Source organism: Meles meles, chromosome 19 (assembly GCF_922984935.1).
Source record: "Meles meles chromosome 19, mMelMel3.1 paternal haplotype, whole genome shotgun sequence".
In the NCBI taxonomy this organism is placed as follows: Eukaryota; Metazoa; Chordata; class Mammalia; order Carnivora; family Mustelidae; genus Meles; species Meles meles.
The window spans coordinates 52080274-52100459 of NC_060084.1; the positions used below are offsets into that span (position 1 = coordinate 52080274).

At 56.6% G+C, this 20186-nt stretch overlaps 1 protein-coding gene across 2 annotated transcripts; it reads left to right on the forward strand.

Annotated features, from left to right (window-relative positions):
- Positions 1-1201: 1201 nt before the first annotated feature.
- Positions 1202-17184, forward strand: MED25 (mediator complex subunit 25). Of its 2 annotated transcripts, none has more exons than XM_045989388.1 (18): positions 1202-1403; positions 1500-1545; positions 1804-1928; positions 8175-8273; positions 8651-8771; positions 8992-9154; positions 9288-9418; positions 9674-9761; positions 9854-10047; positions 10478-10606; positions 10990-11075; positions 11158-11215; positions 11358-11465; positions 11578-11766; positions 12124-12195; positions 12330-12548; positions 12849-13029; positions 15365-17184. In XM_045989388.1, the coding sequence occupies exons 1-18, from the start codon at positions 1270-1272 to the stop codon at positions 15607-15609; spliced, it is 2388 nt and encodes a 795-aa protein (XP_045845344.1). In that variant the 5' UTR covers positions 1202-1269; the 3' UTR covers positions 15610-17184. The 2 variants fall into 2 exon arrangements, with proteins under 2 accessions (XP_045845344.1, XP_045845345.1); XM_045989389.1 differs by lacking the exon at positions 15365-17184 and adding an exon at positions 13512-13644 and having other exon boundaries at positions 1209-1403.
- The last annotated feature ends 3002 nt before the right edge of the window (positions 17185-20186 follow it).

Here is a 20186-nt window from a genome sequence, read left to right on the forward strand (position 1 = left end):
TAAAAGGCTTCACCAAGCAAATAAAAGCAAAAAGTGTTGGAAAAAGTAAACGTGACAAAATGGCAATACGACTGTATGTGAGAGGAGGGCACCCTTTTATCTTAAAGTACATTGCCAAAATACACTGGGGCAAGTGGTGCTGATTCACAGCCCCCTAGACTGTGTCTGAGCCCACACTCTCCCGCCCTCATGGACATTATTCTTTCCAATATTAATTAACATGACAAAGGTAAAATGCTTTTTAATTAGTGAAGATAAGCAGTCTTCAGATTTTTACTTGCCATTTTAAATGGTTTTGTGTGGAGGGAGAGTCTCCCCACCGCTAAAAAACATATATTTCTATTTTCTTAAGTTTTTATTGATGAGTAAGATGTATCTGTGTAGTGAATTTCAGTGAACATATATGTTACAAATGACTTTCCCAGTTTATCGTATTTTTTCCAACTCGGTTTATAGTCTTTTGGACAAATTGATCAATATTTTACGTTTTCTGGCTTTGCTGTGATGATAAACTTTTTTCCAGGCTTCAGGATTGAAACAGTGTGTTTCTTTATTCCTTCGGCTATTTTTAAGGTTTCATTTGTTGCATTTACATTTTTAATCCACCTGGAATGTATTTATGTTCTAGGCCAGTTTCTGGCCGCTCTCCCAGAAAACAACAATCAGGTGTTGCCTAGCAACCGCCACTTGGGTTGGAATTAGGCTTCTTTGAGGGGGAAAAACAGCTGCACTCCCCCTCGAGTGGAAGGCAACCTCGAGCGTTGCCTAGTAACCCTTTTCAGAGGACGTGATTGGACCCTTCACACGACCCTCCCCCTCCAATCTCCCTGCGCCAGAAAAAATTTAACTAGAAACCTAATCTCTCCGATAGAAAACTAGGGCAGCGTGTGCGTTGCATAGCAACCAGGTCTCCTGACCCTCCCACTGAGACCTCAGTCGGAACTGGCGCCTCGCTCAAAGATGGCGGCCGACTGCTCCTCTCTCAATATATGTCACTCCACAGTCCTGACAATGATTCGGTCTTCCCCGTCAGGCCCCCGAAGGGGTTCGCTGTGCTCTTAATCTTGCACGCGGTGCGTACCAACGAGGATGGACACAGAACCAGCGCACCCTCAGTGCCCCGCACAAACATGGCCGCAGGCGCGTCGCGCGACGGCGCTAAGACGTCCGGCGCCGGTGCACGCGCAGCGCAGGCGCACTTCCGCCCATCCCGCAGGGGCTGCGGCGGTGGCGGCGGCGGTGGCGGCGGTGGCGGCTGCGGCGAGGGGCATGGTCCCCGGGTCGGAGGGCCCGGCCCGCGCCGGGGGCCTCGTGGCTGACGTGGTGTTTGTGATTGAGGGCACGGCCAACCTGGGGCCTTACTTTGAAGGGCTGCGCAAGCACTACCTGCTTCCGGCCATCGAGTGAGTCCCGTTTCCGCGACTTCCAGTCCGGCCCTCCGAATTTAGTTTTCCACGGTTTCTTGCCTGACCCCGACCTTTTGCTTCCGACCCTCACAGGTATTTTAATGGTGGTCCTCCTGCCGAGACGGACTTCGGGGGAGACGTGAGTCTTGGGACTCCTGGGTCTGAGGGAGGAGGAGCTGGGGACGGGACTCCCGGGTCTGAGGAAGGAGGGAGCCGGGTCTGAGGGAGGAGGGAGCTGGCCCGAACTCCTGGGTCCGAGGGAGGAGAGAGGAGGGAGCCGGGGATCCGACTCCTGGGTTTGAGGGAGGCGGGAGCTGGGGGTGGACTTCTGGGTCTGAGGGAGGAGGGAGGTGGACTGGGGTCCCAGGTGAAAAGTTCCTCTGTTCTCTCCTCCCAGTATGGGGGGACCCAGTACAGCCTCGTGGTGTTCAACACGGTGGACTGCGCTCCCGAGTCCTACGTACAGTGTCATGCTCCCACCAGCAGCGCGTATGAGTTTGTCACCTGGCTGGATGGCATTAAGTGAGCTTTTTCTTGTGCTTGCGGTGGGTTGGGGGACCCTGCGAGGTACCATACCATGAATGGGTAGTAGCTTGGTTTGAGCTTCAGGAACCGTCCCTCACACTGGGTGGCTGAAAGGGCTGAGAGGGATTGTTTTTGTCCATAAGTCACTTCCGCAGTGGGTTCCGCGTGCTCAGCGGTTCTGCCATCCTGTGTGGAAGTAGAAAAATCTTCCCAGTTTGGGAGGCCTGTTGAGCTCCAGCGCCCATCTGGTACTGTGGGGACCTCCACGTTCTGTGTGATTCTCCACGTTCTTTGGCTGTTTCTCATCCGTACTCCAGTCTTCCTTTTTTCAGCTGGGCCCTTTGAAGCCTGAGTGCGAGGCGGGGTGGGGCCTAGGCCAGGACAGATCCCTCCGTGCTTCCGATGGGACGTGGAATGTTCCCTTTGCCGGCCCAGTGCGGGCACAGACGGCCTGCGGTCAGATCACAGCTAAACCTCGGCAGAACTCCCGGAGTTAGAGGAGTCCCTGCTCCCTTTGTGTTTCATGTAGTTTATCTCCTATCCCTTTAAGGGGTGGGGGGTGTTATAGTGCTTACTTATTTGTTGTATTATTTATTCTCAGTTGTGTAATAGATTGTCCTAAAACTTAGCGGGTCCAGATCGTAAATGTTAATTATTCTGTGCCAGCTGTGTAAGTAAGGAATTCAGGACTGGCTCAGTAGATAGTTCTGGCTCAGGGTCCCCTGAAGTGGTTGTCACCCAGGGACCTGGCCCATCCGTTGTCAAGGTGGCTCCCTCTGTGGCTGCGGAGTGGCTTCCTAACGTGGCAGCAGGCTTCGCTCAGCAGCACAACAGAAGGAGCAAAGAGGAGGCTACGTGGGTTTTTATGATCAAGTTTTGGAAGTCACACAGCATTACCTCTGCTGCATTCTGTTTGGTACAGAAGTCAGTCCTGTTCAGTGCGAGGAGTGTGCCCGGAGATGAATGCCAAGGATGTAAATACCACGAGATGGGGGTCATTGGGAGGCACTGGCTACCAGGACTTCATAGGCATTCTTTGCTAATTAAATGAGTTGGTGATCCCTTCAGACAGCACCTGGGATGTATTAAGTGCTGTGTTCGTGTTTGCTGTTGGTTCACATCTCAGTTTCTTGGTTGGTGAGTGGATGATGGCAGTCCGAATCTCTGTGGTCTTAGAGGATCAGAGGAGCTCATCTTCCTGCAGTGCCTTCATCCTGCCAGGCCCGGTGTCTGGTCTGTGGTTTGAGTTCACTAAATGGCGCCAGTTCATGGTTTCTGTTCTCTTCCTACATTTGTTCAGCACGTGCTTGCTGAGTGCCTGCTTGGTTCCAGACTGTGTGTGCTGGACTGGGGGCTGCACGTTCCCTGGGAAGTTGACACCCAGGTTTGACCCGGCGTGGTCATTCGAGCTGGTAGTCGGGACAGAGTGGCATTTCCTGATCTCAGGACTGTTGACACCTCGGGCTGAGTGATTCACTGCTGGAGGGGCTGTCCTGCGCACTCCCAGGAGTTCAGTATTCTCCCTCGCCTCTAGCTACCAGATGCCAGGAGCCACCTCCAAGTTGTGACACACAAAAATGTCTCCAGATATGGTCGGCTGTCCTCTGGGTGGTGCGTTGGGGGGACAAAACCCACCCCAGCTGAGAAGTACTGAGATTGTTTTGAGACTTGAATAATGGTAATTGGGGGGCTCTTTGAGGCCCAAGTTCAAGTGTGATGTCCCTTAGGTGCCTAGCACCGAGCACAGGGCTGGTCTCCAGGAGGTGTAAGGAGAACTATGTGGAATGAGAGATTACGTGAACGAACGCCCGGAGTGTACTTATACTCTGATTGTTCCTGGTGACCCTCGAAGCTGCAAGACCCAGCTCCGGTGTCCCTTCCCGGATGGGGGCAGGCACCCAGTCGCTTCCTCCTCTGCACCTGCCACTCCTGGCTGTTGCCCTGTCGCACTCCCATGCCTCTGAACCGTGAATGTCTAGGTCCCTGGTGTCCCTTCTGCTTTTTTGTTGCCAGCTGGGGCCTGGCACCCAAAAGGCCTCAGGAGACCTTGACAGTAAATAAATGAGGGAAAGCCATGGAGAAGATAATCACCAAGAAACCAAACATTCTGGTGGTGTTGACTTGTCAGGACACGCAGTTAAACCTCCTTATTTACAGCTTTCCGGGGCGCCCGGCCAGCTCGGAAGAGCATGCTAGCCTTGATCTCGGGGTTGAGTTTGAGCCCCGTGATGGGCGTAGACAGGACTTAAATAAGTAAATAAAAACTTTTTTAAAATCTTAAAAATATTTAAGTAAATAAGTCTTTCCAAAGCGTGTGGAAGAGAAGAGGGAAATGCTTTCTGAGCACATTTGGCGCGTATCCACGCCTCCTCCTTAATCAACTTAGAATCAGCTTTATCCAAATGAAGGAGCTCTGTAGGCTGTGTGCTCACCTCGGAATCTCCCAGTCAGCTGATAAATGTTGGCAGTGCTCATTGTTTCAGCAAGTCCCGTGTAACCATCTAAATTCACTTTCTGTGACTTTGCCGGCTGGTCTGGCACAGAGATCACAAATAAAGTCTGTGGGCTTTGTTCACACTCAGAGAAGAAATCTTATCTTCCCCCGGAACGTAACTTAAGGAACAAAGCATGCAGTGTGATTTTTGAACCGTCCTTGCTTTGGGAAGATTTTTTTCTGCTGTTCCATTTCCTTTCTTTCAAGAGGGGCGGGGTTGGGTGTTTTTTGTTTTTGTTTTTGTTTTTGTTTTTTTTTAATCTCCTCCCCTACAGCAAATGACCCAGAATCAGAAAGAATAGGATAGAAGGAAAAGGAGCCCTGAGTGTTTTCTCCCTAGCACTGTGACAGTCTGTTCGTTCATTCATTCGTTCCTTCAACAGGTGTTTGTGGAGCAAACTGTCCTGGGTGCTGAGGCCTTGGGGATATAAGGCAGGTCAGGTCCTGGCCCTCTTGGAGCTGGTGGTGTTCACAGCAGTATGACTGGCCAGGCGGGTCAAGCCTGGTGGCTGTTCAGTCACTCATTTTGACCAGTACCTTGGGGGGCCTCCAAAGGCTCATTACCTGTGAGGGTGGGCAGTGAAGACTGGGGTGTAGGGAGAATGGGGTCGGCAAGAGGCGTGGGAAGCAGTAAGAGGCCAAGCCCACCCGTAGCACCAGGCGCTGCCGTCTTACTTCACGTGTGCACGAAGGTGAGGGCTTCGTTTGGAATTAAGGCTTATCGTAAACTCGATGGTATTCAAAACGTATTTTGGAACGGACCAGGTTTTATTTCTGCTCCCCATTTCTCCAGCCTTTCTCGTTTCTCGGATAAAATATGTGTTCTGTAGCTCTCTGAGTGGGTAACAGGCAGCCTAGCTCTGGAAGAGAAAAGCAGGTTCCAGGATCTCAAAGTGATTGGTCGATCACATGTTTCCTCATAAGTTGCCTTTTTTAATTGTAAAATTCGCATAACAGAGCTGATAATTTTTTATAATTTTTATTTATTTATTTGACAGAGATCACAAGTAGGCAGAGAGGCAGGCAGAGAGAGAGGAAGGGAAGCAGGCTCCCTGCTGAGCAGGGAGCCCGATGTGGGGCTCCATCCCAGGACCCCTAGATCGTGACCTGAGCTGAAGGCAGAGGCTTTAACCCACTAAGCCACCCAGGCGCCCCCAGAGCTGATTATTTTGAAGTGAGCAGTTCCGTGGCATTTAGTATGTGTACCCTGGGCAGTCCCATGGCCCCAAAACATTTTCATGCCCCTAAAGGGAGACCTGCACACGTGAAGCAGCTGTTCCGTATCTGTCTCTCCCCCTCCTCCCCACCTTCTGGCCAGGCCCAGCCAGGACACTTTTGGCTCCAAAAGCCTCGTGAAAATAACGGTTTGATTTATTCGGGAACAGGAAGCTGAGGCAGGCCTGGTGCGGGGTCCGTTCCGTCCCTGGGGGCTGCCTCCCAACCTGGCCTTCCTGTTCTCGGGCGGAACAATCTCAGTGGTAGGGAAGAGCAGGGCTGGGAGCAGGGCTGGGGGTAAGGAGCAGCAGTGGGGCCTGTGTGCAGGGAGAGGGAGAACGAAGGCTTCGGGGTCGCAGGGCCTCGAGTGAGAAGGGGGCGGAAGCCTGCAGCTGGTAAGAATTGGCATGAGAACTTGGGAAGGGAGCAGAGGTGTGGCTCGGGCGTCCAGGAGGCCCCGTGTGTCCTCGAGCACCTTGCACACAAACTGGAGACGCCTCGGACTGACTGCTTGGTCCCCCTCACTGCAGGCTGCCCTGGCTCCGGGCGTCAGGTGCGCTGTGGAGGGAAGCCTGACAGTTGCGGCCTCCAGTGACGTGGGATATGATTGAGTGTGGGCCCTAAAGCCAGGTGGTCGCTGAGGCAGGCTTCTCCGAGGAGGGGCTGCCCGGCTGGGGAGGTCATAGGATAGATAAGCAGGGATTTCCTCCTGGGCCAGAAGAGGGGTGTGCGTGGTCACGGTGAACAGCACAGGCAGAAGACTGGTTATGTGGCAGAGCACGGAGACCAGGGACAGGGGAGGCATTCTGGATGGCTTGTACCAGAGGAGGATGGAGCAGGAAGGTGGGCAGAGCCCCGCGTGCGTGGAGGGCCCCAGATGCCCAGCTGGGAGCTTGGCTTTATTTGATGTTAATGGACACGGTTGGGTCGGCAGCTCTTTGTTAGGTACATACACGTGTGTGTATGTAGGTAAATCCCGTGCGGGGCACGGGGCTCAAACTCTGACCAGGGATCAGGAGCTGTGTGCTCTACCGACTGAGCCAGCCCCACCCTCTCCTGTAGCCTTTTTTTTTTTTAAAGATTGATTGATTGATTGATTGATTTGACAGAGATCACAAGTAGACAGAGAGGCAGGCTCCCGCTGAGCAGAAAGCCCAATGCGGGGCTTGATCCCAGGACCGTGAGACCATGACCTGAGCCGAAGGCAGAGGCTTTAACCCACTGAGCCCGCCAGGTGCCCCCATTCACCGTCTTTCCTCCTGCTCTGCTCTGCTAGCTTGCGGTCACTGTGCACACACACACCTGTGGCGAAAGTTGGCCTCACAGCCCTGTGACGGGAAGCGGCCGCAGCTGCACCGCTCAGACGCTGTCCCCCTGCCACGCCCCACACGGGCTGGTCACTGGTGACCTGCCTGTGCATCCCATGGAAGGGAAACCCAAGTCTGTGTAGGAGTTTCCTGGGGCTGCCAAAATGAAGTAGTAAGAACTGATCGGCTTAGGGGCGCCTGGGGGGCTCAGTCAGTTAAGCGTCTGACTTGGGCTCAGGTCATGACCCCAGGGTCCCGGGATTGAGCATGGCTCATCTTGGGCTCCGCGCTTAGTGGGGAACCTGCTTCTCCCTCTCCCTCTGCCCTTCCCCCCTGCTCATGCACGGGGGTGCATGGGTGCACTCGCTCTCTCAAATAGATAAATAAAACCTTAAGTTAAAAAAAAAACCAAAAAACGGTTGGCTTAGGACCACAGAAAGGTAGTGACTCACAGTTTAGGATCCAGGAGCCCAGGATCAGGGTGTGGGCAGGGCCATGCTCCCTCTGGAGCCCATAGGGGAAGATCCTTGTCTCTTGCAGCTTCTGGTGTCCCTACACAATCCTCGGCTGGTGGTAGTGTCACCTTGATCTCCGTGTGGCTTTCTCCCTCTCTCTCTACACTGTTTTCCTTCTTAACGTGTCTGCCTCTGTATCCATGTGTCCCTGTTTTGAGCCTGAGGACATGGCCCACCCTGTGACCTCAGTGTAGTCTTCTTATCTCTGTAAATATCCGTTCCCAATAAGGTCATATTCTAGGATTATTTGGGGTTAGAACCTTCAACATCTCTTGGGGAGGGGGACACAATTCAGCCTTTGACACCAGGAGGACAGAGGAGGCCCCCATATTGGCCTGGGAGGGTGGGCTAAGGCCAGGGCTGGCTTTAAAGGTGGAACACATGGCCCCGAGGGGAGGTGCACGGGACAAATTCATAGGCCAGGTGTCCTGGGCCTTCTCCTGTCCGTGCTCTGGCAGGACCTCTGGCGGGAGAGACTCCATCAGAGGAGATGACAAATAGCCCTTGTCCACATTTGGTAGGCCTGGCACCGAGTCAGTGCTGGGGATGGAGCAGGAAACTCCTCGGTGGCTCCATGCCCAGGTGCAGGGTGGAGGGTAGGGAGGAGGGTGATGTGAACTCAGGCTCTTTAGGTGTGGCGGGGTGGGGGGCTGGGAGGTGGCAGCCCTGGGTGCCACGGGGGACCCCAGGGCTGACAGCCTCACCCCTACAGGTTCATGGGCGGGGGCGGCGAGAGCTGCAGCCTCATTGCAGAAGGCCTCAGCACGGCCCTGCAGCTCTTCGATGACTTCAAGAAGATGCGGGAGCAGATGTGAGTGTGCCCGGCCTGTGGGGGGCCCCCAGTGCCTCTTCCCTTCTGGCTTTGTGTGTTGCGGGACTCCACCCACTGCCTCCTGCCCTGGAAAGCACTCTGGGCGGGAGCCAGGCCGTGTCCCCTGGCCAGTGCCTGGTCTTGGTGTCCTCACTGGGAAGAAGAACCTGCTCTGGGTCTGCCTCCTGCTTTCCCTACCTGCTGGGTAACTCAGAGGGAGTCAGGAACGTCTTTGTTCTCAGTGTTCTCAGCTGTGAAGTGGGGCCATTGCTCCTGACTTGCTGTAGGGTGGGGTACTTCCCCTCGGCTGGGGCTGGTCTGTCCTCTTCCGGGGCCTCTGTTGTTACCTTCTCCAAGTCTTTCCTTCTCCCTGGCAGCGGCCAGACCCATCGTGTCTGCCTCCTTATCTGTAACTCGCCCCCATACCTGCTCCCGGCCGTCGAGAGCACCACGTACTCTGGGTACACGACGGAGAGTCTCGTGCAGAAGATAGGGGAGGTGAGGACTCTGGAGTCTGAGGGAGGAGCTCCGGGAGGAGGGGGCTGGGGTCTGCGGAGCTGCGAGCAGCTCTGCTACTCAGTGGGAAGATCTATAACCCAGAGGCCCAGGGTCCCTTGGCTCAAAGCCTGATGGGAGTTTTGCTTCAGAGCCCAGCGGGTGTGGTAGCCTGGGGGTCTCCTGACGGCCCTGACCGGACTGCACCTCTCTCCTCCTGCAGCAAGGGATCCACTTCTCCATAGTGTCTCCCCGGAAGCTGCCTGCCCTGAGGCTGCTGTTCGAGAAGGCAGCTCCCCCTGCCTTGCTGGAGCCGCTGCAGCCACCAACAGACGTGAGCCAGGACCCCCGGCACATGGTGCTGGTGCGGGGGCTCGTGCTGCCAGGTGAGGCCTGAGTGCCAGCAGTGGGGCGACTGGGGGTGGTGTCCCCCCCCCGCCCCCGCTCCCTCTGACTTAGATTTGTCTCCCCTCTCTAATCCCTTCACATGGGGCTCGGTTGTCCATCGTTTGCTCTCAGTTGGGGGTGGTTCAGCCCCAGGCCCCCTCCAGCCAAAGCAGCCTGTCCCCCTGCCTCCAGCCGCACCCTCTGGCGCCTCGCTCTCGGCAGCCCCCCAGCAGCCTCTTCCCCCTGTCCCCCAGCAGTATCAGGTATGGACGTGGCCAGGGAGGGGACGTGCTCCTGGGGCCTTGTGGGAGAGACCTAGCTGGATGTCGGGGCTTATGGGGTGATGGGGAGTGTCCACTGGGACCCCAGGGTGGGTGGGACTCTTGGGGCCAGAGAGTCACATCCCTCCGCAGGGATGGGTGATGGCCAGGATAGCTGTCCCTTGGGTGGGCGCAGTGGTGTGACCCCATGGGACACTCGGACTGGAGTGTGTGGTCCTCATCACCTTCCACCCCCAGGTCCCTGGGAACCTAAGTGCAGCTCAGGTGGCGGCCCAGAATGCAGTGGAAGCCGCCAAGAACCAGAAGGCAGGGCTGGGCCCACGCTGTGAGTCCCGAGGGGGGCACATGGGGTGGGCTCGGGTCCGCCGGGCCTCTCTGCACGTCTGTCCCCACCTTGTCTCTTGGTCTCTTCTGCAGTCTCACCCATTAACCCTCTCCAGCAAGCTGCTCCAGGAGTGGGTCCCCCCTTCAGCCAGGCCCCGGCCCCACCTCTACCGCCAGGGCCCCCTGGTGCCCCCAAGCCACCCCCTGCTTCGCAGCCCAGCCTGGTCTCCACCGTGGCTCCTGGCCCAGGCCTGGCCCCCCCTGCACAACCTGGGGCACCGTCCATGGTAGGCACTTGCACACCTGCCCCACTGCCCTACTCCCCGCAGCTGCTTACAGAGACGAGGCCGAGCAGTTTGCCTTCCTGAGGAGGTGTGAGGGCACATGGGTCTCATCCTGGGTCCTCAGGGCTTCAGGGGGCTTGTGCCACAGACAACTGAGGCAGGAGGGTCTGGGGACGGAATGATGGGGCTTTGGCTCCCAGCGGATGAGGACTGTTGGGAGGACCCCAGGAGATTCTGGGAGTCAGGGCATCACGGGTCCTTAGAGTCTTCAGATCTTATGGAGTCAGAGCATTTGTGGTCCCGGGCACTGTCGGGTGGTATGGAGAAGGAGCCTGAGTTCCAGACTTCCTGCTGGTCTGTCTCTCTCCTGAGTCGCCCCTCCCAGGAGACGGTCTGACCCAGCTCCACTGCCCTCCTTGCTCCCCTCCGGCAGGCGGGCTCGGTGGCCCCTGGAGGGGTGAGTGGCCCTTCCCCAGCCCAGCTGGGGGCCCCGGCCCTTGGGGGGCAGCAGTCGGTCTCCAACAAACTCCTGGCCTGGAGCGGGGTCCTCGAGTGGCAGGAGGTGAGTAGCTCGAAGAGCCGCGGGGACCTCACGGCCTGTTTGGATGTGGGGCTGGGCCGGGGTCCCTGTGGGGCTGTGGCACTTGGGGTCCTGAGGAGAGTCTCAAGGAAGCCTTGAGTTCAGGATGAAGGAGGTAGTAAGGATTGTATTGTAGGTTTAGAACCTAAAAGTCTCAGATTCGGGGTGTGATGGGGCTTAAGGGGATCAGGGCAGGGAGGGGACAGAGGTTGCGGGACCCTGGTCTGGAGGAGGGGCCCAGGGCTCGTGGGACTTGAGCTGGGGCAGGTCCTGAGCTCCGGGGCCCCCAGAGTAGGGCAGGAGAGGTTGAGGGGCCCAGGCTTTGGGGCCCTTCTCGCCGTGACATGTGCTGCTTTTCCACTCAGAAGCCCAAACCTGCCTCCGTGGACGCCAACACCAAGCTGACCCGGTCACTGCCGTGTCAGGTCTACGTGAATCAGGGCGAGAACTTGTAGGTGACGGACGGTAGGGCCGGGGCTGGGTGGGGCCGGGCTTTTGCAGCCTCCTGACGCCTCTCCCCCCTCGGCCCCCAGGAAGACGGAGCAGTGGCCCCAGAAGCTGATCATGCAGCTCATCCCACAGCAGCTGCTGGTGAGTGGCCTGGTGGGGCACCGCCCACCCCTCCAGTCAGCTGGTCTCATTCTCTTCCCTCGTCCCCTCCCTGCCCTGCACCTGCCTCCATCCCTGCTCCTCCCTTCCCCACTCCGCACGCTGGCCTGCGTGTCTCCCGCAGACCACCCTGGGCCCTTTGTTCCGGAACTCGAGGATGGTGCAGTTCCATTTCACGAACAAGGACCTGGAGTCCCTGAAAGGCCTCTACCGCATCATGGGCAACGGCTTTGTGAGTCCGGCACAGGGCGGGCTGCGGGCGCCTGTGGAGCTTCTAGAACCAGCGGGGCTGGGGTGCCCCTCCCCCTCCTCCTGAGGGGTGACTAGGGCGCGTCCTCCGCCAGGCCGGCTGTGTGCACTTCCCCCACACGGCCCCCTGCGAGGTGCGCGTGCTCATGCTGCTGTACTCGTCCAAGAAGAAGATCTTCATGGGCCTCATCCCCTACGACCAGAGCGGCTTTGTCAACGGCATCCGGCAGGTCATCACCAACCACAAGCAAGTCCAGCAGCAGAAGCTGGAGCAGCAACGTGGGGTGAGTGACCGGGGCCCTCTCCCCCTGGGCCCCGCCCCTGCCCCCCCCCCCCACCCCGGGTCCCTGAGCCCCAGAGTCCCTCCTGGGCTGAGACGTGGCCACCTGGGTTCAGTTCCTTCCCCACGTTCTTGCGGTCTTTGTACGCCTTTCACTGTCTGCAGCGAATCTCTGAGGCCCAGCCCTCTTCTTGGGGGCTCGGGAGAGTAAGGTGCACGTCCCAGACCACCCACTCCCGCAGAACATCGCTAGCTCCCAACGGGTTCCCTTTCAGGGTTCAGAAGGCTCCCCCCGCCCAAACACAGGGCCCCCACTGCCAACGCCACCCCCAGTCACTGACCTGCTCCCTGTCCCACACAGATGGGGGCACAGCAGGCACCCCCTGGGCTGGGCCCCATTCTGGAGGACCAGGCGAGACCCTCACAGAATCTGGTGAGGAGAGGGCTGGTGCGGTCAGGGCCAGGGTGGGGGAGACCCCCAAGGAACACTGTCATTTTGACCTGACCTCGGAGGCCAAGAAGTCTGGGGAATCTGCCCTGTCCCTTACCCCTGTCTCTCCCCACCAGCTCCAGCTCCGCCCACCACAGCCCCAGCCTCAGGGCACTGTGGGGGCCTCCGCAGCCTCAGGACAGCCCCAGCCCCAGGGTGCTGCCCAGGCCCCCCCAGGCGCCCCCCAAGGCCCTCCTGGAGCAGCCCCCGGCCCTCCCCCTCCTGGACCCATCCTCCGGCCTCAGAACCCTGGCGCCAACCCCCAACTGCGGAGTCTCCTCCTCAACCCGCCTCCGGTGAGACTCGGGGGTGGGGGGCAGAGGGGAGCCATGGGGCTGCGCCCTGGGCCCTGCTGGTTCTGGTCCTTTTGTTTGGGAGGAAGGAGGTTGGCTTTGATTAGAGTGTGTGAACAGAGCCCTGCCAAGGGGTCCAGGCCGTCTGGCTCTTCTGTTTGTCGGATGTGGGCTTCTGCTAAGATTCCTTTGAAGAAAGACCCACCCCCCAGGGCCACTGGGAGAGATGTTCTCTGAGCAGCTTCTGTGCAAGAGCTTGCTCCATGGGCTGGGGGCTCTGAGCCACTCTCTTTGTTCTCGCAGCCCCAGACTGGGGTGCCTGCACCCCAAGCCTCCCTCCACCACCTCCAGCCACCGGGGGCTCCTGCACTGTTGCCCCCACCGCACCAGGGTCTGGGGCAACCCCAGCTGGGGCCCCCGCTCCTGCACCCACCACCTGCCCAGTCCTGGCCCACACAGCTTCCCCCGAGAGCTCCACTGCCAGGTAAGGAGGTCCCCGGGGAGGGCAGGGGTCTGGACCGACTGAGCCAGCAGTCCCTGGGCTAGAGCCTCAAGACCAAGGGCTCCTTGGAACTGAAGGCTGGGATTCAAGAATGGTAGCTGGTTCCCCCCACCCCAGGGTTCTTGGGGGGCTCTGAGGGCTCCTGGAAAATACAGCCCAGGGGGTCAAGACCTAGTGGGACAAGATCTCTTTTTGTGATTTCTTTCCTGTGTGTCCCGGGGTTGATGGGGAACATAGTCTTAGGGTCGGAGAAGTAGTTTGGGGGATGGGCTCTCAAAGGCTCATGGGAATCAGCGCATTTGTGACCAGACGGGGCCAGAAGGTCCCTCTGATGGGTTTCCCTGGGGCTTCCTAGGAAAGGTATTACCTTGGGATTCCAGAGGAAGAGGGAGGAAGCAGGTCCAGGGCCCTCTCGGGCCCCAGGGACTACTGGGAGATGCAGTCCCTTCCCCACTGCCCCCCAGGTCAGATGCTGCTGAGCGGGGGTCCCCGGGGCCCGGTTCCCCAGCCGGGCCTGCAGCCCAGCGTCATGGAGGACGACATCCTCATGGATCTCATCTGAACCCCCGACACCCAATAAAGTTCCTTTTAACACACGCCCCGGCTCCCGTCACTGACGTCCCCCAGGACTGGGCAGGAGGAGACCTGGGGGAGACCTTTCTGTCCTTGTTCTTGCTTCAGCAGATGTCCCTAAGGCTCTGGGCTGGTGACGCCCAGGCCCCCGCAGTGAGTCAGGCAGTCTGGTGCAGCCCGGCTTTGGGCCGGGGCGGGCGGGACGTGGAGGCAGGCAGGCAGGCAGAGCTCACAGGGCCGTGCGCCCTTGCAGAGCTGGGGCAGGTGCCCTGAAGAGGCCTCTGAGCCAGTGGGGCTCAGCAGTCCGGGAGGAGACGCGGGAGTCGACGAGGCCGAGAAGGAAGGCAGGTGGTGATCTAGGTGCGGGCACAGCAGAAGCAAATGTGTGAGGGCAGGAGAAGGCTTGGGATGTTCAGAGGTGCGAGCCCAGCAGAAGAAAGGAGGGACCCAGAGAGGCGGGCAGGTGCCAGGTTGGGAGGAGGCTCCGGTTTCAAACTGAGTGGCTCAAGGCTTGTCCTGAGGACACGAGAGAGCCAGGGGAGGCCGCACACAGGGCGCTGGTCTGGGCTAGCTGGCCGGCAGGGCCTCTGGTCTGTCGAGTGCAGTGGGACAAGACAAGGCCAGGAATGCAGGGGGGAGGCCGGGGTGGTGGCCTGGGGAGGGGAGAGGCTGGTGGAGCAGCTGGACCAAGTCAGGGGGCAAGAGGGGTGAGTCTGGGGACTCGGCATGCCATGCCGAGGAATTGGGGTTGAAGAGGTGGGGTCAGGGTGCTGGTAGATGGCGGCGCTTTCTGCGTGAGGGGCCTGGAGGAGGAGCGACAGTGAGTGCGCACGGTCCAGGGAGTGTCCCAAGTGACGGAGGACATGTTGGGAATTCAGAAGTGTTGTTAGGAGATGGCATATGTTTGATTGTTGGAGCCACGGGAGTGGACAAGATCACACGTGAGGAGAGACTGGCCCCAGGTCCCAGAGATGGACCTTCCTGGGCTTCGGGTGGGGTGGACAGTGGGGCAGTCCCTGAGACGGAAAACATGGTAGGGGGTAGGTTTGGGACATGGTGAGGCAAGACTGTCCTCAGGGAGACATCTGGATGGGAGGCAGCTGGCTACGGACAGGATGTGGAGTGCAGGGACAGTCCCACCCTGGGGGCAGGGAGTTCATTGTCTATTGTCGGACTCTAGACTAGTTTTGCTCGGCGCGTGGTCCAGGCTGGACCACCAGCATCCGCACTGTTTGGGACACCGGCTAACATCCGATTCCCGAGCCCCATCTCGGGAGAGAGGTTGCAATCTGGTGGCCTATGGGCCACTCTGCAGATGACGTTTTGTTTGGCCTTCCCTGTGTTAGCATATGTAGCATTTTTTCTAACGAGTTAGTTGTAAAAATCAGGATACTTCACACACACACACACACACACACTCACTCTCTCTCCTTGCACACACACACATAGACACACACTCCTCACACACACACGCACACACACCAAATCTGCAGCATTTGCTTCTCTTGACAAGTCTGAAGTTCTGGCACCTCTGGGCCTGCCCTTCTGCCTAGCAACACTGGGCTGGAGCTGCCCCTTTCAATAGGGCGTGTGCTCTCTGGTTCGCCGCAGTCCCCACCACTCCCGTTCGGCTCCCCCCACCGCGAGGCAGAGGGTCATTGCCTTTGGGCTTGCGCTGTGGTTGTTCCTTGGTAGCATTCAGAGGCAAGTGAAATCTTTCTTGTACCCATGTCTCTATCAAAAGTGGCAAAACGAAAGAGAGACCGAGAGGGCCACGTGTTTCGAGAAAAATGGGAGCGAGCGTATTTCTTTGTGGAAGTGAAGAGCATGCCTATGTGTTTAATATGCAAAAAAATCGTATCTGTGTTGAAAGAGTACAACCTGAGACGGCATTACGAATCAAAGCACAGTAAGAGCTTCGACCAGTACACAGAACAGATGCGAGACGCGGTACTCAGTGAGCTGAAAAAGGGCCTCAAGGGTCAGTAGGGTTTGCTCCGGGAGGAAGCAGGTCCGAGAGGCGGTGTGGCTGCAGAGCGCAGTTCGAATCTCGAGCACAGCACGGCCTGGGCGCGAAAGCCTCGCAGTGATGGCGAGTTTGTAAAGGAGCAGGACGGCGGCTCCTGGATGGACGCGCCCGCCCGTTGACACTGTCCCTTCGGCCTGACGGGCGTTTGCACTGCGCCGTGAGTCGAAGATGAAACCGGAAGATTTACAAGTCCAGTTGCTTGAAAGAGTCGACTCCGTTGTGGCCTTCTCTGTCGTTGCTCATGAACTCTGACCACCCGGTCAGCTTTATTTATTTGTGGTATGAAGAATTTGGATGCGACCGAAGAAGTCTGTGACACGGTGCCCAGGCAGGCCCGACACTGGGAGATGGGCTATTTTGGGTGTGTATTGACAGAAATACTCACACAGACTGGCAAGAATTCCTAAGCACAGTCGCGGGCTGTTGTAGCTAACGATCTGCGTCACGGGGGGCCTTGTCTGGACACCTCCATCCCAGGAGGCAGCGCTCGGCGGGGATGCAAGTCAGCTCGTTGCCTTGATCGCCAGGAATTAAGTTGTGTTCAGAAGGAACACAGAGCACACCGCGGACGTCCTCGGCATGCTCCTGCGCTTCAACCACGGGCAGGTGGACGGTGACCTTGACCCAGTGTATTTGACAGAAGCTCTGTGACCTGATCGTCACGTGATGGTGTGGAAGGGATCTGCACTGTTGAAATCCGTCGACTTGGTTCATCTCCAATGAGACAGAAGCCACAGCTTGGTTCCCCTGAGAAGGTCGGTCAAAGACTTTTGGGCAAGGCTACAACCCCCCACCCCCACCCTCCGAACACTAGTTCTCTGCAAAGACGTTCACAAACAGCTACTTGAATGTATGACCGTGTTTGCCCGGTCCTGGCAGAAACAGGGAAGCCACTGGCAAGGAACAGTTCCTTCGCTGCAGTTGGTTTTCAGAAACAAAACATGTGGCCTGGACCATATTCACCCAGCTGGTGGGGTTCGAGACCAAATTCCCCCAAAGGCTCTCTACGTCCAGACTTCGTGAAAACGAACTAGCACTGTCCGTTTGCCTCCGTCGGCTACTGTCGATCGCGTGAATGCAGACCACAAGCAGCACCCACTGAACTACAGGGCGGTAGGGTGCGATCCGAACGGGAGGTCACGCCCCTACCCCCGCCTCCTATGGTGGTCTTGAATCACGGGCTTTGGAGGTGCCCACGCTTGTAAACCGCTGTTTTCCGTTACAGAATTGATTCAAAGTACATAACCGTTCCCAGTTAAGGATTCAGGGTTGAATTCTAAACTGCTTGTCCCAACGTGACAACCAAGGCCTGACGCTGACCTCTTGGTGTAGAAAGGGGTGAGGTCAGGCGTCTGGCTTCAAAATCAAAGGAGCAAAAGAATTATGAAAGAGAAAATTTTAATAATTAAATATTTCTATTTTTCAATTTGTATTTTTTCAATTTTGAATTTGAAATATAAACTCCAGTATCATCCATGTTTGTATTCTGTTCCATGCATTCACCATCGTGCAGTAAAAATACAATTTGACGATAATTCTGGCCGTCGACTTTTCTGCTGCCTGGCTAGTTCACTCATTTATGTGGCCTGCCTGGCTCCTGTCGGCATTCGAGTTTAGCGTCCCTGCCGTGGCACTGCTGCATGGAATCTGGGGGCGGGAAGGAGGCTGGGAATCGCCATTTTAACAAGCCCCCCGGGTGGCCCTCACACAGGCGAAAGACGGAGCAGGAGACGCTGGAGGTGGTCCCAGGGCAAGTGGGTGGCGTTTCCCAGGCAGTGTGTGGAGCCAAGGGATTTTGAAAACTCACGGCTCCAGGGACCAGGCAGGTGATGGAAATGCGTGAAGCGGACGGGTGTAAGACAGTAGGGAGTGATGGGGACTGTGGCGAACTTGCAGAGTGCTCCCCCCACCTAGTGGCATTCACATTGCAACAACAACAAACACTGTGAGGACCAAACAAAATCCCCTTGTGCCTCTGACAAGGCCATCGGGCTGCCATTTTGCGACCTCTGGAAGAAGGAGAAGACACGGGGACAAGGACAACCCTGAGATAGATCCACAAATCCGGGCCAGGCAGGGAGCCAGAAGGCAGGTGGACCAGGCAAGTGTGTTCTGGAAACTGAGGAGAGAGCGATCGGCAGACCTGCTGCAAGGAGAAGCCAAGGGGCGAGCAGCCTGCGCGGTTTCCACCTGTAGGAATAGCTCTGTGGGGGGGGGGACACAGGTTTGAGTCCACGACAAATTGATCGAAAAGAAATGTTTCCAGTTGCTGGTTTGTCCCTCTGTGGCCAGTGAGGCCCTCTGGACCTCAGCACCCAGGTAGATGAACCAAAGGGACCGGCCTCAGGGACTGCCCTGAACCAAAGGGACCGGGTGCACGTTCATAAGGTGAGGCAGAAGAAAGCACGGGGTTCCTAGAACGCCCTGAGAGGGAAGAAATGTCTAGGCACCTAGAAGGCAGCTGCATGTTTCCCAGTGCTGCCGGGTAGAGGCGGCCGGCTACGTGCTTAATGTGCCTCTTAGAACCAGCCAACACCAGGAGCACATCTGGGAAAGGTTTTCACAGAGTGCAAGTTACTACTATTAAAGCCACTTGAATGGAGGAAGAAATAGTGAAAAACTTAGAACAGGAGGGGTTAAAACTCTGGCTGCTGCACCAATTAGCTCTGGCTTTGGGCTGGTCTCTCTGCCTCCCTGAGCCTCAGTTTCCCCCAATGTCAAGTGGTAGCTTTCCCCTGAAGGACTGAGCACATGGCAGGCTCAGCATAAGCCTCCGCACAGCAGAGCTGCTCTTAGCCCCTGCTGTCCTCACTGGCCAGACGTACTCCTAGAAGCCACGAGTAGTGAGTGAACCTGCTCCTATAAGTTCGGAGTCACCAGAGCATCCATGAAGGTTGTCACTGGGTGAGCGACTTGTTGGAAACATTTCATTTTGGATCAGTTTGCTGTGGGACCACACATCTAGAGCTGGAAGCAAGACTAGGAAATTCGTGAGAATTCTCCCAACTGGCAAAAGTGGTAGGACGTAACTGGGAGAAAGAAAAAAAAAGATTAGGACAAAAATGCTTAAACACCAGCACGTTCATTGTGAACCTATCTTGGGTAAGATAAAATGCCCGCCTGATGCTGATGATGGAGAAAAACTGAGAAAACAAGACCTTCTAGAAAGGGTATATTGGCTCAAGGTACACAAAACTCACGTATTTTTCTACTGTTTTGGGTTCTTATTTTTAAATTAACCTTAAACATGTATTGAGTTACACACATGATTACAGTTTCACAAAGAGAAAAAGGCACCGAAGTGTATAGAAGAAAAAGTTCGTTTTTGTGCCTCCTTTTCTCCCCTCAGCCCAGATGCGGCCACACAGCACTAAGGAACCACTTTCTGTCCCCAGAGGCAGATGCACCATTTGGTGCTTGGGTTTCCGTGTATTTGAGACATTTATAGTTGAGACATTTATAGGCTCCAGTGTTTCTCATATAAATGGGGTCAGTTTATTTTGTGTCCCCCTCCCCCACTTAAGTCATGGCCTCCTGTCCGTGTCATTGCACATGGCCCCGTTAAATGGCCCCAGTCCAATTCCACACGGAGTCCGGCCTGTAGAAGTTGTCGGTGGAACAGACCCCACCAGTCACTTACTCAGACCGCAAGCATTTGTCACACGGTCACTCTGGGTCAGGAGTCTAGGCACAGCCCAGCTCGTGCCTCCAGCTCAAGGTCTGTGTGGGCTGCAGTCTCATCTGAAGGCTCAAATGGCGGAAGGCCCATCCCGAGCCCATTCACAGGCTTGCTGGTGGGTTTCAGTCCCTCAGAGGCGACTGGACCCAGAGCCTCAGTTCCTTGCCATTGGCCGGAAGTCTCCCTCCGTTTCTGACCACGTAGGCCCCCTCGGAGCGCAGCTCACAGCCTGGCGGCATGGCTGCTCCGGAAGTAAGAGGACAGCCAAGCTGGAAACCAGAGTCTCTTTGTAGCCCAGTCACAGAAGGGATATCCGATTGCTTGGGCCATACTTTGTGCATTACAACAACTCAGCTGGCCCCACGTACACTGAAGCTGAGGTGTAATGAAGGGAGTGTAATACCAGGAGGTGTTGGGAGCGTGAGGGCCATGTTTGAAGCGCTTTGCCACCCCGTGCATGACGGTTGGTTAGCTGTGCAGGTTTTCACGTAAACAGAAATGCTGCCGAGACGGAGTGTGTAGGGATTTTTACATATGTTTCTGCTCGCTTGTGCAGGCATTCCTGTGGGATTCAGTCTTAAGAGCAAAATTTCAAGATCAAGGAGTGTGCCGATTTTGTTTGGATTTAGTTGACTCTTTAAAAATTGAGTTTATTTTTATTTTTTTAAAGATTTTATTTGAGGGAGAGTGACAGAGAGAGAAGGAGCAGGGGGAGGGAGAAGCAGACTCCCCGCTGAGCAGGGAGCCCCACGCGGACCTCGATCCCAGGACTCAAGGGTCGTGACCTGAGCCAGAGGCAGATGCTTAACCGACTGAGCCACCCAGGCGCCCCATGAATTTATTTTTTGTATTTATAAA

What these genes read in the sequence shown, in the direction of transcription:
- MED25 (XM_045989388.1), top strand. Translation starts at nt 1,270, where the DNA reads ATGGTCCCCGGGTCGGAGGGCCCGGCCCGCGCCGGGGGCCTCGTGGCT. An exon ending in AGACGGACTTCGGGGGAGAC is followed by an intron (nt 1,546 to 1,803) that starts GTGAGTCTTGGG and finishes CTCTCCTCCCAG; the next exon opens with TATGGGGGGACCCAGTACAG. An exon ending in GGCAGGGCTGGGCCCACGCT is followed by an intron (nt 9,762 to 9,853) that starts GTGAGTCCCGAG and finishes TCTCTTCTGCAG; the next exon opens with TCTCACCCATTAACCCTCTC.